Raw genomic sequence first — 13643 nt, forward strand, 5'->3', positions numbered from 1 at the left:
TGATGGGGGGTCTCGGGCTCACCCGGGAAGGGGCAGCCCCGTGTCTCTGGTGATGCCCTGCCCTGCAGGGGTGGTGGCATGGCTGGGAGTGGTGGGGGAAAAGCAAGGAGAAGGCTTGGATGGCGATATCAACGTGAGAATCATAGAACCATGGAATCATTTAGGTTGGAAAAAAACCTCTAAGCTCATTAAGTCCAACTGTTAACCCAGCACTGACGAGCCCACCACTCAGCCATGTCCCCAGGTGCCATATCTATATGTCTTACAAATCCCTCCATGGATGGTGACTCCACCACTTCCCTGGCAGCTTCTTCTGGGGCTTGACAACCCTTTTGGTGAAGATATTTTTTCTCCAATATCCCATCTGAACCTGCCTTGGTGCAACTTGAAGCCGTTTCTTCTTGTCCTGCCCGCTTGTTGCCTGAGAGAAGAGACCAACCCCCACCTGGCTACAGCCTCCTTTCAGGTAGATGTAGAGAGCAGGAAGGTCCCTCCTGAGCCTCCTTTTCTCCAACCTGAACACCCCCAGCCCCCTCATCAGCCTTGTGCTCCAGACCGGAGGAGTGTTAGCCTGTCTCGGCAAAACCAAGCGCATCTCAAGCGCCTTCCTGTCCTGGCACCGCCTGTTCCCCTCTCTTCTTGGATTTCCTTCATTCACAAAAACCCAAACAGCCCCCTATATCTGGCTCTGGATCCCTGTGCCGTGTTGAATCATGCGGGCATCAGCCACCCTTCTTCCTGACTCACGGATTGGATCCCAGTGTGCTGGGTGAGGGTCAAGATGAGAACAGCAATAAACATCCTGGGAAACCGAGCTTGCATCTCTTGGCATAGCTGGAGACTTTTTTTTTTTTCCTTTTGGCTTTCAATCTTCTCTTAAGGAGCTGCTTTCTCATAAATATCCCATCCTTTAGCACTGTCTGAGCAGGAGAGAGGCTCCCATCAGGGCCATCCTGTGCTCTGCTCTGCTCTGCTCTGCAGCAGCAAATGCAGAGGTAAGGGTGAACCCCAGGTTGAGGGAATAGCCCACTGCCCCAGCAGAAGTGTCCAGGTAAGGTGTGTATTCCTGCTTTGAGGGGCCAGGAGGAGGAAGGCTGCCTTCCTCCCCCTCAGCCCCTTGCTCTGAGCCAGGCAGGGGGATGCAGAGGCAGTGCTGGGTCCATTCTCCTCAGCCTCTGGGTACCACACACAGCCTGAGCATTTAGGCTGGGTGGGGTCTTGCAGTTGCAGGTTTAGAGGGTTGGAGAAGCCTTGGGGGGCCGGGAGGAGCCAAAGCAGGAGCTCTGCAAGGCTGAGGATCTGCTCCTGGCTATCGGCCCAGGCTCAGGTTTAATTAACAGTGACTTACAGCGTTGAAAGGTGGGAAGAGTGGCATCACTCCTGATGCTGCGTTGGTGGTGGGGAGGAGGAGGAAAAGGGGATGAGCCACAAATTATAATTGATTTGTTTAGGGCAGTATCTTGACTGAACCGAAGGGACTGTAATTAGCTGGTAACTGGTGTGGCCACCTCACTGCCTGCTGTTAGTGGAAGGGAAGCCCAGGGTCGCTCTGGCTGGCTAGTGGCCTGGGAAGTGTTTTGGGAGGAATCTGCCCACCCCTGCTCTACTCTGTGCTGCAGCGTAGTGGTGATGTAGCTGGGGACTTGCTGAAACCCCCCAAAATGACACCCATTTTGGTTATAAGGCTAATTGGAGGCACAGAGTCAATAGGGATGCAGCAGATAGGCATTGTGGTGAGCTAGTGGGGTCTTGGTGCCTGGCTGGGGCAATGATCCCACAGTCTGTTTTGCAAACATTCCTCTGTTATCTTGCTGAGGAGGACCTGATCCTTCCTCACCCAGTCAGCCCAAGGCCTCCTGGCAATGCACCCATGAGAGCCTGGGACAAAAAGCACACCCTGTGGCCCTTTGGTCACAGTAGTGCCTGCAGGGTGGAGAAGTGCCTGGTGAAGTGCTGCCAGGCTGCACCGAGGGAGAAGCCCTTGCCCAAATGAGTTAACAATTTATGTTATTAAGGGCTTGATTTTTTTTTTTAAATTTAAATGCCTCAGGTGTTCCTGGCTGCCCCACAGCAGGTGTGAGGGATAGGGCAGCAGCCACTGTGTTTGCAGAGCACTTTGGTGGTGGTGTTGTGGACAGGGGAAGAGCATTGTGGGGACACAGGGTGTCTTGTGACACCAGCTGGAGCTCTGGGTGCTCTGCTTGAGGCAAAGGCAGGCAGCAAGTGTGGAAGGCCCTGGGGAGCTCTTTGACCTCGGGGTTCAGTGGGAGGGGTGGGGGATCCTGTGTGTGAACAGCTCCCAGGGTGTGCTGAGCAGCGAGGCTGTGCCCTGCCTGGTGGGTACAGAGGACTTGGGGATGTCCCTGTGGATCTGTGGGTGGATCTGTGGGTGTACCCTGTGGGTGCCAGGAGGGCAGGGGGGTTCCCCAAAGGTGAGTGGGCAAGGTACTCCCTGCACCAGGGCACAGCCCAGCCCAGGGGACCCTGGGCACCCCTGGGTGACCTTGGCACATGCAGAGGTGCAGCACCAGCAGCGTCCCCAGTCCTCTGCCCATAATGGGTTGGCTGGGTGGGGAGCAGGGTCAGAGCCCCCCCCTCCCCGTGGCAGCTGCTGCAGGGACAGATCCAGCCCGGGCTGTTTACACCTCTCCGATGAGCTGCTGCTGCTTCTGGCCAACATCATGTGTCAAACAGAAAATACCGAGGTGGGGGGGAGGGATGTAAAGAAGGCTGATCTGTATGCGAGTGAGCAGGAGGGCTCTCCCCGGGCACCCGCTGGCGACGGGGCGGCTCCGGCGGGGAGCCGGGAGCCTCGAAGTGTCCCAGGGATCGGGGTGGGGGGGGGACGACGACAGTGAATGTGGCTGGAGAGATTCTCGGTGCGGGCTGAGATGCGGTGGGGAGGCTGCAGGCAGGGGAGCCTCCTTTGCCCCCCAATTTAGCCACTCACCTAGGAGCACCCGTGTGCTGGAAAGCCCACTGCAGCCGGGGCGGGAGGGGTGCTTCTGGCAGGGTGAGGGCTCCCCCATTGCCTTTGTTCCCTTCAGACCCACCCCTCGACTCTGATTTTCCTTTGCGGCAGCTCCCGTGCTTGCCAAAAGAACGCACTGGATGGAGCGAGGGAGCGAGCCGGGCGTGTTGTGCGTGTGTGTGCGCTTGTGTGCGCCTGTGTTGCCACTGACTTCATTAAAGCGAGCTGTCCCCGAGCTGCAGAGGCGCGGCAGCCTTTAATTTCGTAGCCCGGCTCCTGCGGGAAGCCGACGCCGCCTTACGCGCTCCTGCCCTGGCAGCGAAGGGCTGAGCATCCCTGGTGCCTGCCTGGGGGCTCTGCCCTCCATCCCTGCCCGCTGCCCCGGGGAGCCAGCAGATGGGTGGTCGGGCTCCCACAGGATGCTGAAGATGGAGTCGGGAGGAAGGAGTTGGACACTTGGCTCCAACTGAGCCGGACCACGCTGCAACCTGTTCCCCCGGCCTCGGCTGCTGCGCTGGGTGCTGTACCGAATTGTCTTCCTTTGCGATCGGGTGGATAGAAGGACTTGGATCTCAGCCCTTTCCCTGCCTGATCTCTGCTTGCTTTGAAGCGGGGGGTGGGGGGGGGGGTTAAAAGGGGCTGGTTTGGGCTTGCAGGCAGAGCGGTGGGAAGGATGTGGCTGGGTTTAACCCATTGCTTCGTGGTGAAAGGTGCTTAGGGACTGAGCCGCTGCGGCCTCTGGCGAGCAGGAAGGAGGGCTCGCTGCCCTCCCTGCTGCCCGAGTGGCCGTTCTGGGGGGGGCTGGAAGCAGCGGGGTGCCCCTCATGCCGTGCCGGAGGCACTGAGCCGGTGCCGTGCCTTGCCGCTTCTCCTCCACGCGAGTCCCTACTCTCCTGGAGGGATGGAGGAGAGACGGAGCTGAGCATCACCCGGAGAGGAGGAGGGGGCTGTGGTTGGGACTGCGCCCCGCAACCCCCTCCCTCTTCTCTCCCACCCCCCCGCCGCCTCGGTGCTGCTGCTTTGGCTCACCTGTGTGTTTTCTTCCAGGATGGCTCGCTTTGGGGAGGCAGTGGCTGGCAGGCTGGGCTCTGGAGATGGGGGCTCCGACCAGAACCGGAGCCGGCAAGGAGCTCCTGCCCCTGCAGGAGGGAGCCCGGGAGCCTTCAAGCAAACCAAAGCGCAGAGAGCCCGGACTATGGCTCTGTACAACCCCATCCCCGTCCGGCAGAACTGCTTCACCGTCAACAGATCGCTCTTCCTCTTTGGGGAAGAGAACATAGTCAGGAAATATGCCAAGAAGCTCATTGACTGGCCATATCCTTTCTGCTCCCCCTGCGAGCCCCCCCTTGCTCCCTGGATTTGCCTCGGTGGCCGCCCAGGACACGTGTGTGTGGCACTAACAGCAGGTAAGGCGTGCGGAGAGGGGTGCCCCGTCCCCCGGGGATGCTCTCCTCGCCCTGTTGCTGCTTCCCCTTCTGTCCTCTGCTCTGTGCCTGACGGGAGCTGAGCTCTTTCTCCCTGCAGGGAGCCCCCCAGCCCCTCCTCAGGCTTGGATTTGTTAGCCCCCCGTGCTGGTGAGCAGGGGTGCTCTGATCCCGGTTTAACCCTGCGTGCTTTGGGATGCTCTGTGCGTGTGCCTGGGGAGGGGGTGGTGGTGGTGGTGTCGTGGCCTTTCCTGTGTGCCTTGATGCCTTGCTGGAGTTTTGTCACTCCACCCCACGTGGAGCCACCCATCCCGTTGGGGACAGCTCCCTGGGAGCCCATGAATCTCCAGTTGCTGCTGGGTGGCGGCCCTGTCGCTCCTGTGTGTGCTCTCTTTGCTGCAGATCACTCCTGGCAGGGGCACAGCCATCCTCGCCCTGCAGCCCCCGGCCCCCCACGGCAGCTCTGGGAACTGGCTGCCCCCTCCCTGCGGCAGAGGGAAGGATGCTGAAAACCTCTGTCTGTGCCCCGTGGCCCTTTTGGAGAAGCTGGCACGGGGATCTGTGATTTTATCCCAGGGATCCCCCCCCTCGTAGGGCTGGGTGGCGGGTGCAGATATCCCCCCTGCTTCCCCGGCTCCTCCATCCTTTCATACATCCCCACGCACTTCTCTCTCCTCCCACCCTCCCTGTGGGTGCCCCCGGGCGCCTTGGCCGGTGCCCAGCACCGCAGCACTCATCCCCTCATCAGCCTGGGCTCAGTGCCCTGCTGCCCCCTGAGACCCCTCCTGGGCTTCGTCCCCTTGGAGGACCTGAGCCTGAAAACTTCAGTGTGGCCAAGCTTTGGCTGTAGGACCCTCCCTGTGCCATGTTCTGCAGCAGTCATTCCATGCAGCTCTCGCCTCTCCCGCTTTCTCTCCCCGCAACTTGTTGGTTGAGTTACCGGCTCCTCCAGCGGGCATGGGAGGGCTTTCCCTGGTGCCAGGCAGCAGTGCTTTGGTTTGGTGCAACAGGTACCTCGGGGAAAGGCCTCTGGTAAGGCACAGGGATGCAGGACAGGTCACCCACCCTGCTGAGCGTCGCTTGGGAAATGTCCCTTTGCAGCTCCGACATGTCAGGTCAAACCTCTGCAAAGCAGGAACTCGTCCTGGTTGGGGAACTGCAATGTGTCCAGGCTTGAGGGCGTGACCTGGGCGTGCAGGGCCAGCTTAGAGGGGCCCTGAATTCCCTGTGGCATCCCTAAATCTGCCCCTCCTGGCAGCGCCCACCGGGTGGGTGGCTGCAGGAGCGTTGGTGCGGTGGCGAGGACGGGGACGCAGCGGCTCAGCGCGGAGCCCTGCAGGGCAGCGGCCCGGCTGGCTGCCTGCTTTTCCAGAATGTGCCAAATTATTCATGTGCTTTTTCAGCGGGGTGTGGGAGGGCCCTCGCCCCTTCGGCTCTCCTTTAAGGCGAGAAGGAGCTGGGGTGCTGCTGCTGGCCTGGCACTCCCGGCGTGGGCTGGGGTCCCGTGCCGGCGTGATGTCTCATCTCCAGGCAGCCGCTGTCTCCTAGAGACTGGAGCTCCACGACCACGCGATAAAAACTCCCCGGCATTATTCTCCCCTGGAATTTGCAATGCATGAGGGAGATGGGCTCATTTTATATTTTTTTTTTCCAGAAGTAAGTGACATATTCCCGTGTGAGTGCTGGGAACGGGCGTGCTCCAGGTGCGAGAGCTGAGCGTTCCTGCCTGTCCTCCTCCTGGCTGCCATCTCTTTCCTAGAAACTCATCCACCCTGGAGTTCCTCTGCACCACTGGAGTTTTGAGGGCTTGGGAATGGGCAAGGCCTCTTAGTGATGAGTTTTGGTTAGCTTGGCCTGGCAAGTTGTTCCTGTCTTTGTAGCTGTAGCCTGGCACAGGCAGCCGATGCCTTTTGGTAGGGCCAGGAAAACCTCAGCTGCCTGGCCTGCAGCCCATGGCATTGCTCCTGGATGAGGGCATTCTGGGGAGGTGAGCATTGGATCTTGGCCATGGTCAATGAGAGCTGCAGGCTTTGGGAGGGTGATGGGCCAGTCCCTGTGCCATGGGTTGGAGTGGGCACAGCACCGAGGACAGCCAAGGGGGCTGGAGTGGAGCGCAGGGAGGAGTGAAGGCTCTTCTTCATCCAGCTCCAGTTGACTAGGTAATAGGGCTAAAAATATCTGGTGATTCAGGCCTGGATATCTGCTGGGTAACTGTGTAATTATAACCAGCAGCCTCTGCAGTTTGGCTTCCCAGTGTAAATAGGGATGATGCATGGAGGGGAAGGAGGAGAAACAGGAGCAACTGGGATTGGGATGCAGCTCCATGGGGAGGCAGGTCTTTGCTGACTTCCTTGCTTGGAAGCCCAGTGCGTTACCTCCACTGGAGCTGCTCTTTTAGCCCGTCCTGCCCAGAATGTGAGGCAGCTGCTGTTTTGGCTGTAGGAACATCTCCTCCTCTTCTCCCTGAGAAACACAGCCTCGTCCTGCCTGCTCTCCTCCTGCTGATGGCCAGGCCTTTCGCCCTGATTTCATTTGTTTGGCTGCCTGGAAAGCTGCAATTCAGTTAGCACATGAGATGGGCTGCAGCTCATCCATATCTGCTCTGTTCCTCATCTACCTAATCACATTTGACCTGGATAAGATCCCTCTCCCGCCTCAGAAAGGCCAGATGACATTGTGTGGCTCTGGCTGCGTCCCCAAGGACAGCATCTTTCTGGCCACTCCACCTGTCCCCGAGTTTGGCAGGGAAGAGGGATGTCCATCAGGATCTAGTTCCCTGTGGTGAGAGGTTTCTCCTATCTCGGCCCCTTGGAGGACCAAATCTGGTGTTGGGCTGACCAAGAGCAGCCCGAGTGCCTGCAGGGCCCCAGGGTGCGTTCCCAATCCAACAGTCATGGGGATTTTGTTCCGTGGGAAGCACACCCATGTGTGCCTGAATTGTTTTGCTCGTGATGAGTCTCGCTTAGACCTGACACTGTGTGGGCAGTGCCCCTCAGGGACCCTGGCAGTGTCACCTGGCCAAGCATCTTCTGTACCTTTGCTTTTCCCCAGCCAAGATTCCGGCAGGTCTTGCTTTCCCTAGGGAAGAGCTGCGCCATGTCGTGCCATCCTTGGGCAGCTCCACTCCTTGCGCTCCCCAAGAACGTATTTTTTATTTATTTATTTTTTTTTTCCTCTCCCAGGCTGTTTTCTGTGCCCTTCATTCATCAGATTTTAGATTTTTTTTTTTTTTTTGGGAGGGGCGAGTAGGTGTAATGGCAGGTCCATCTTTTTGACAGCCGGGGAGAGCGAGGCTGCCTGTCAGATGGTGAATTTAAACAGAGGCAGCTGTTGTCATGGTGACGCCAAGTTGCATCCTGTTGCTGTGGCAACCAAAGTTAAAAAACTGATGTTAAGGCAGGAAAATCACATGATGCGGTTCTTTTTTGTTTAAAAAAAAAAAAAAAAAAAGAAAAGGAGGAGGAGAGGAGAGAGATTTGATTTCCAGGGTGAGGTGGGGGAGAAGGAGACGCTTCTCCATGGAACTGTTTGCACGTGTCAGGCAGACCCCGCATCCCACATCCTGAATCCTTACAGGAGCAGTAGCAGTGTGGGCAGCTCTGCCCCGTTGGACTCCTGGCTGTCACTGCCTTCTGTTTAACCCCTGATGGAAACCAAACCAGCACATTTTGGAGTCATAAGCAGCAATGTCTGTGACTGCAGAGAGTGAGCATGTCTGTGCAGTGGGATTTAGGCAGGCTGGGTGCTCCCTGCCAGCTGTGCAGGGACACAAGCACAACCTCAAGCCTATGCTCGCTCTCCTGACCCTGCGTGTAACAGGCACATAGGAGCTGGGTCGTGTTTAAAGGGTAGTGGGAGGATTTGGGGTCTGGTTTCTGTCAACCCCGAGCACAGCACAGGTGGGCTGGGAGTTATGGGTGGTGGGATGCAGGGATAGGGACAGCCATGAGGGTTCACAGCTCTATGGCTGCTTGAGGGCACTGGATAGTCTTGTAGGTGGGGGAAGATCCCTTTTGTCCTCAGGGACAAGCCAGGGAAGTGTTGTGGGGCTGGGGAATCCCACAGTTGAATTAGGACTACTCAGAGGCTTTGCTCTACTTGGCACTTCTGTTTTTTCCTGGAAACAAAAAAACCTCTCTTTCCCAGAGAGGTTGTGGACTCCCCATCCCTGGAAGTGTTCAAGACCAGGTTGGATGGGGCTCTGAGCAACCTGGTCTGGTAGATGTCCCTGCCCACGACAGGGGATTTGAATGAGATGATCTTTAATGTCCCTTCCAATCCAAACCGTTCTGTGATTCTGTGAAAACAGCCTTGGAGAGGAGGTGCTCTCTTTCCTGCTGGGGTATGGAGCTGAGAGGAGGGGCTTTGGGGTCCTAGGGAGGGGGGTGTTGAAGAGATGGGTTTTTCTTCCTGTCTCACCATGTCTGTGTGGGACGGGCAGCAGTGCTGGGGTTGGGACCAGGAAGATGAAGTTCATGTGTGTAGAAACTGAAGCTCATTCTCACTGACATCTGGGAAGCAGGGAAAGCCCCTCAGAGCAGCAGGTCCTTGGGAAAGCCTGGGGAGAGGTGGGGAAATGGAGACATGAGTTTCTACGAGGTGTTGGAACTGAGCTGGATGATGCAGATTAAGGGGTTAAATTGCTCCTGCTCTTCTTGCTGGCACTTGGAAGTAGGATTCCCCAAGGCCCCCGTGACCTCACTCCTCTGGATCTTCTGCTGCTTCCACACTTGCCTGCCCAGGAGTGGGAGAAGGCACTGAGAAATGGAGGGATGGAGTGGAGCTCTCCATAGCTCCCATCCCTTGCCCACATCCGGGGAGGGATTTGTCTCATACCCAGCCTCTTGTGGAGATTGCATCAATGTACCATCAGCTCCATAAATCTATCTTTGGGGATGGGAGCTGGGAACACTCCCTGCCTTAGCAATACAGATGTCCTGGGCAGGCCAGTTTGGGCTTCTGTCTGGGGAGGAAGGTGAAGGGGAAGGTCGCAGCTGGAAGAAAGGATCTGCTGGTGGCCGAACATCTCCCTTACAGACCCACCAGGGTGCTCAAACTCCAGGCTTGGGCTTAGTGCCTGCTCCGGGTGGTCTGGGTCATGGCTCGGGGAGATGCCTGTATGGCCTGGGGTCACTGTTCCCACCTCAAAGGCTCTGGATGGGAAGCATGGAGCTGCAGGTGTGGCGTGCACAGGGATCGGCCGAGTTGCTAAGGAAACAAGTCAACGGTTCAGGGGAGAGAGCATTGGGTAAAGGAGATAAATCAATAAGAAAACCTATTTTTATCGGCTCCCTAATGATCTTCCAGGAGAAACCAGACGAAGGAGGAGTAGGAGAAGGCTGGAGAGAGATGGGCTTTCGTTACCAGGCTTGGAGGGAGGCTAGGGCTACTCTGCATTTTGGATGGCTGGAAGGTTGTGTAATTAGACATCTAATGTGAGAGAAAACAAAGCAGTGACAGAGCATTGTCTGGTGGGCTCCAGCCCTGAGCTGGGAGTATGCTTGTTTGACAGACATGAAGTGTGGGGATAAAATATCCCTTGGTTCAGCCAGATGTTCCTGCTGTCCCTTGGGAGGTTTTTCTTACCCTTGGCCTCTCAAAACCTGGCACAGCTGGAGCTATGGGAGCTTATTTTCACGGGGTTGATGTCTTGCAGCTCTTCACACAGCTCTGGATGTGATAGCCCAGGCTCAGCTCCTTGGAAAAGTGGGCCATGGGGGTTTGGAGAGTCACTTTTGGCAGTGACCTCATGCTTAAGTCAGTGCTTAGGGAAGCAATTGCCCTTTCAGACTCGACCAGGTTGGATGGGGCTCTGAGCAATGTGGTCTAGTGAGAGGTGTCCCTGCCCACAGCAGGGGGATTGGAATGAGATGGTCTTTAAGATTCTTCCAATCCCAAACATTCCTTGATTCTGTGATATCTCCTCACCCACATGCCATGCACTTGCTGGAGGATGGAGCAGGGGTGTGATTCTGTGCTGGGGTAGGTGTGCACTGTCTCTGTGCGCTTGAACCAGGTGTTGGGGCCCTCAAGGAAACATAGGGGCGAGCTGAGCCACTAGAGGTGGTCCTGAGCCCCCCAGGCACTGCTGCTTTTGGAGAAGTTGGGTTTTTCCCACCTGGGTGTTTCCCCCATGGGAGCAGTGGCTGTGGTGGGGAGGAGTGCAGGATGCTTGCCGTGCCGGGGCGGACAGACGGACTCGCCAAGCAGTTCCCACACTTCTCATCTAGGCAAATGTGCCTGGTGCCTGGGGAGCTGGCTGCGCCGCCCCACTAACGCGCTGTTTTCCTTTTAAGCCGGTGCTAATTGCTCGCAGACTTTCAGGAAAATGATACAAAAAGATCCCAAACAGGCTGGTGGCTCGGGGCCAAGCGCCGCGGTCTGCCCGTCGGCTGGAGCGTGCGGCCGGGGTGGGAGGCAGGGAGGGGACGTGGCTTTCGCAGGAGCCATGCTGTGAAATCCCCACTTGTGTTAATCCTCAGAGGAAAACTTTTGGGGTTTGGCCTCCCGCTCCCCAGGCACAGGGAGCCGCTCAGGCTTCGTGCCTGGCTGGCAGCGTGGTGCGAGCCGGCAGCAGTGAGCTCTGCAGCATCTCTCTTTGGGTTTGCCTCTAACTTAGCGACCATTAATTTCACTGAGTGGCCTTTTAAATGCCTTGGCTGGATCTTTCCTGGCTCTTCTTCCTGCTGGGCTAAATACCTCCCAGCTCCTGCAGGCTCTCCTTGGCTGTGCCTCCTGGTCAGCTCTCTGGGGACCTGCTGATGCCCATCCCTGCTCCCACCTTGCTAGCTGCTGCAGCATCACTCCTGCCAGGGTCACTTCATGGTTCCCTGTTTTCCATGCTTGTGGCCAGCACTGGAATATCTTCTCTTGTCCATGGGCTCAGGGCCACTGGTTTAAAGCATTACACTGTAGTTAGTGGCCAAAAGGCAATGTTGCAAAAGACAAAATCACCCCTTTTCCCGGGGTTGATGTCACGGGCATTGGGGACCTCCTGGTCTGAGAGCTGTGAACCTGAAAGTATTGGGTCTGGAGAAGCCTGGTGTGATGGGGAAAGGCTCAGCCAGGGGGCTGTTCTCTGTGCTGGCTTGGGATGGTGGGAGTGTGGATGATTTCTTTACAGGCAAATCCATCCCTGGTGGGATCACATCCTCTTTCCACAGAGACGAGCTCTAGGAAGGTGGCAGTCCCCTCCCGGGGTGGCTGCTGATGCCAGTGGTGACAGTAATTGAGCTGTGGGTTTTTGGCATGGAGGGAGTGGAGCAGGGGTGTGCTGCCTGCTGATGAATCGCTCCACGTTTTGTTATTGAGGACAACAGGGCTTTTATTGTGAAGATGTGGGAAAGATGGATGGGAAGTTGGAAAGATATGGCCGTCCTGTCACTTGGAAGTGCTTTGTTTTCAGGGCTCGGCACTGGGCCAGGCAGGAGGAGGGAGCTCCCTGTCCCTGCCTTGATCCCATGAATCAAAAGGCAGGAGGGAGCTGAGTTTGGGGTGCTTTCCTGGGTGTCATCGTGCCCTTTCCTTCCCCTCCCACTCAGGTCCTCAGAAGCCAGCACCTGCTGCCTCTTGTCCAGGCTCAGGGTTGCTCCTGGAGAAGGGTGTGTAAGACCTAGACATGTCTGTAGGATTTAGGAAGCTTTTAAGTGTCCAACCAGGCCCTGTTGACAAGGTGCTGCTACCCCTTGGAGTCTTGCTGAGCTGTGGCTGAGCTGGGATGTTTCCACAGGGAGTTTCCACCTTGCCTGAACCAAAGCTCAGCCTCAGCTGCCGTCAGTGTCTTGAGCTGTGAAAGCTCAGCCACGTGCTCTGCAGCTCCCAGTGCCCCCTGGGCTCATCCTGCTGCCCAAGGGTGCTTGGCAAGGGCATGTCCACCTTGCCAGCACAGGGAGGATGGATCCAGGTCAGATTCCCAGGACCTGCAAGGGTTGCCTCATCCTACCCAGGCAGTGCAGATGGTCCCTCTCATGGGGATGCTTTAGGACCAGGGCTGCTGATAGCCTGTGACACCTTCCCTCTCCAAGCCCTGACCCCCATCTCCCGTTGCTTTGTGATGAAAAGAGAAGGAAAGCAGCCCTGGCCAGCAATGTATCATACCAGGGAGAGCCTCCCTAACACTGCCAGGGACCATGGAAACCCTCTTCCAGACAAAGCCCAACCTGATCAGAGCCTGGCTGTCCCCCTTCAGACTTGTGCCCATCTTCTGGGCTACCACCACAAACACCATCTCTCTCCCAGGGGAGTTCCCAGCCCAGCAAAGGCTGTTGGTTAATGACACATGAGCTCAGGAGGGAGGTGATGAGGCGAGGAAGGTCTTGGGGGCTCTCAGTTCTCTTGTCACCCCTCCCATTTCCAAACAACACCAAGGTGGGCTTCAACCACCTGCCTGGGAGCAGCAGGAGGTGAAAGCCAGGCTGTGTGTGTGTGCATGTTCCGCTGGGGAGAGTGGTGGTGGTGGTGTCTAACGAGCAGGTGAAATGCAGGGAGGGCTGGCGGGTTGGGAATGTCATCCACCTCTTCTCTGCTCCTTAACTCCCCTCCACTCCCTTTGAGTACATGATCCTGGCGACCATCATTGCCAACTGCATCGTGCTGGCCCTCGAGCAGCACCTCCCTGAGGATGACAAGACGCCCATGTCACGGAGATTAGTAAGTACCCTGTGTCCATCCCTGCATTGGGTGGGCTGGTGGGTGAGCAGAGGCATCAGCTAAGGGGAGATATTCAATCCTGCCAGGCTTTTGGTTTCAGGGTGGTAGGGCAGGAGGTTTCCTCTGAGACCAGATCCTCTGGCCTTTCTGGGGCTGCTGCAACATATTCCTCCTCTATGGAGAGGGTTCAGGAAGGCTTAAGCCCTTCAAAAACGGGGTGGGGAAGGACTGGGCAACCGTGGGTGGCTTATAGCCACCATCTTTTTTCCCCAAGGTTGATGTGGCTGAGGAAGGGCTGGAAAAGCTCCCAGAGGAGAGGGTGGGGCTGGGGAAAGTGGGATGGGACATGAGTTGGGCCAATGTGAAACACCTGGTGCTGTGTTTGCTCAGTCCCCCCCTCTCACTGCATCACTGACTTCCCTCCGGCAGGAGAAGACGGAGCCTTACTTCATTGGGATATTCTGCTTTGAGGCTGGGATTAAGATCGTGGCTCTGGGGTTCGTTTTCCACAAGGGCTCGTACCTGCGCAACGGCTGGAACGTCATGGACTTCATCGTGGTCCTCAGCGGGTGAGTGGGGTGGGGCTGGGGGGTTGGTTG

The 13643-nt window shown here is 57.1% G+C and overlaps 1 protein-coding gene across 1 annotated transcript in view; it reads left to right on the plus strand.

The window, feature by feature from the left end:
- CACNA1E (calcium voltage-gated channel subunit alpha1 E) overlaps positions 1-13643 on the plus strand; it is a 109762-nt gene that overhangs the window by 12622 nt on the left and 83497 nt on the right. Inside the window, 3 exon segments of the mRNA XM_029962219.1 lie at positions 4019-4285; positions 12939-13044; positions 13474-13613. Of these exon segments, the coding sequence (XP_029818079.1) occupies positions 4019-4285; positions 12939-13044; positions 13474-13613 (513 nt within the window).

This window comes from Manacus vitellinus, unplaced genomic scaffold (genome assembly GCF_001715985.3).
Source record: "Manacus vitellinus isolate BGI_N305 unplaced genomic scaffold, ASM171598v3 scaffold_44_pilon, whole genome shotgun sequence".
In the NCBI taxonomy this organism is placed as follows: Eukaryota; Metazoa; Chordata; class Aves; order Passeriformes; family Pipridae; genus Manacus; species Manacus vitellinus.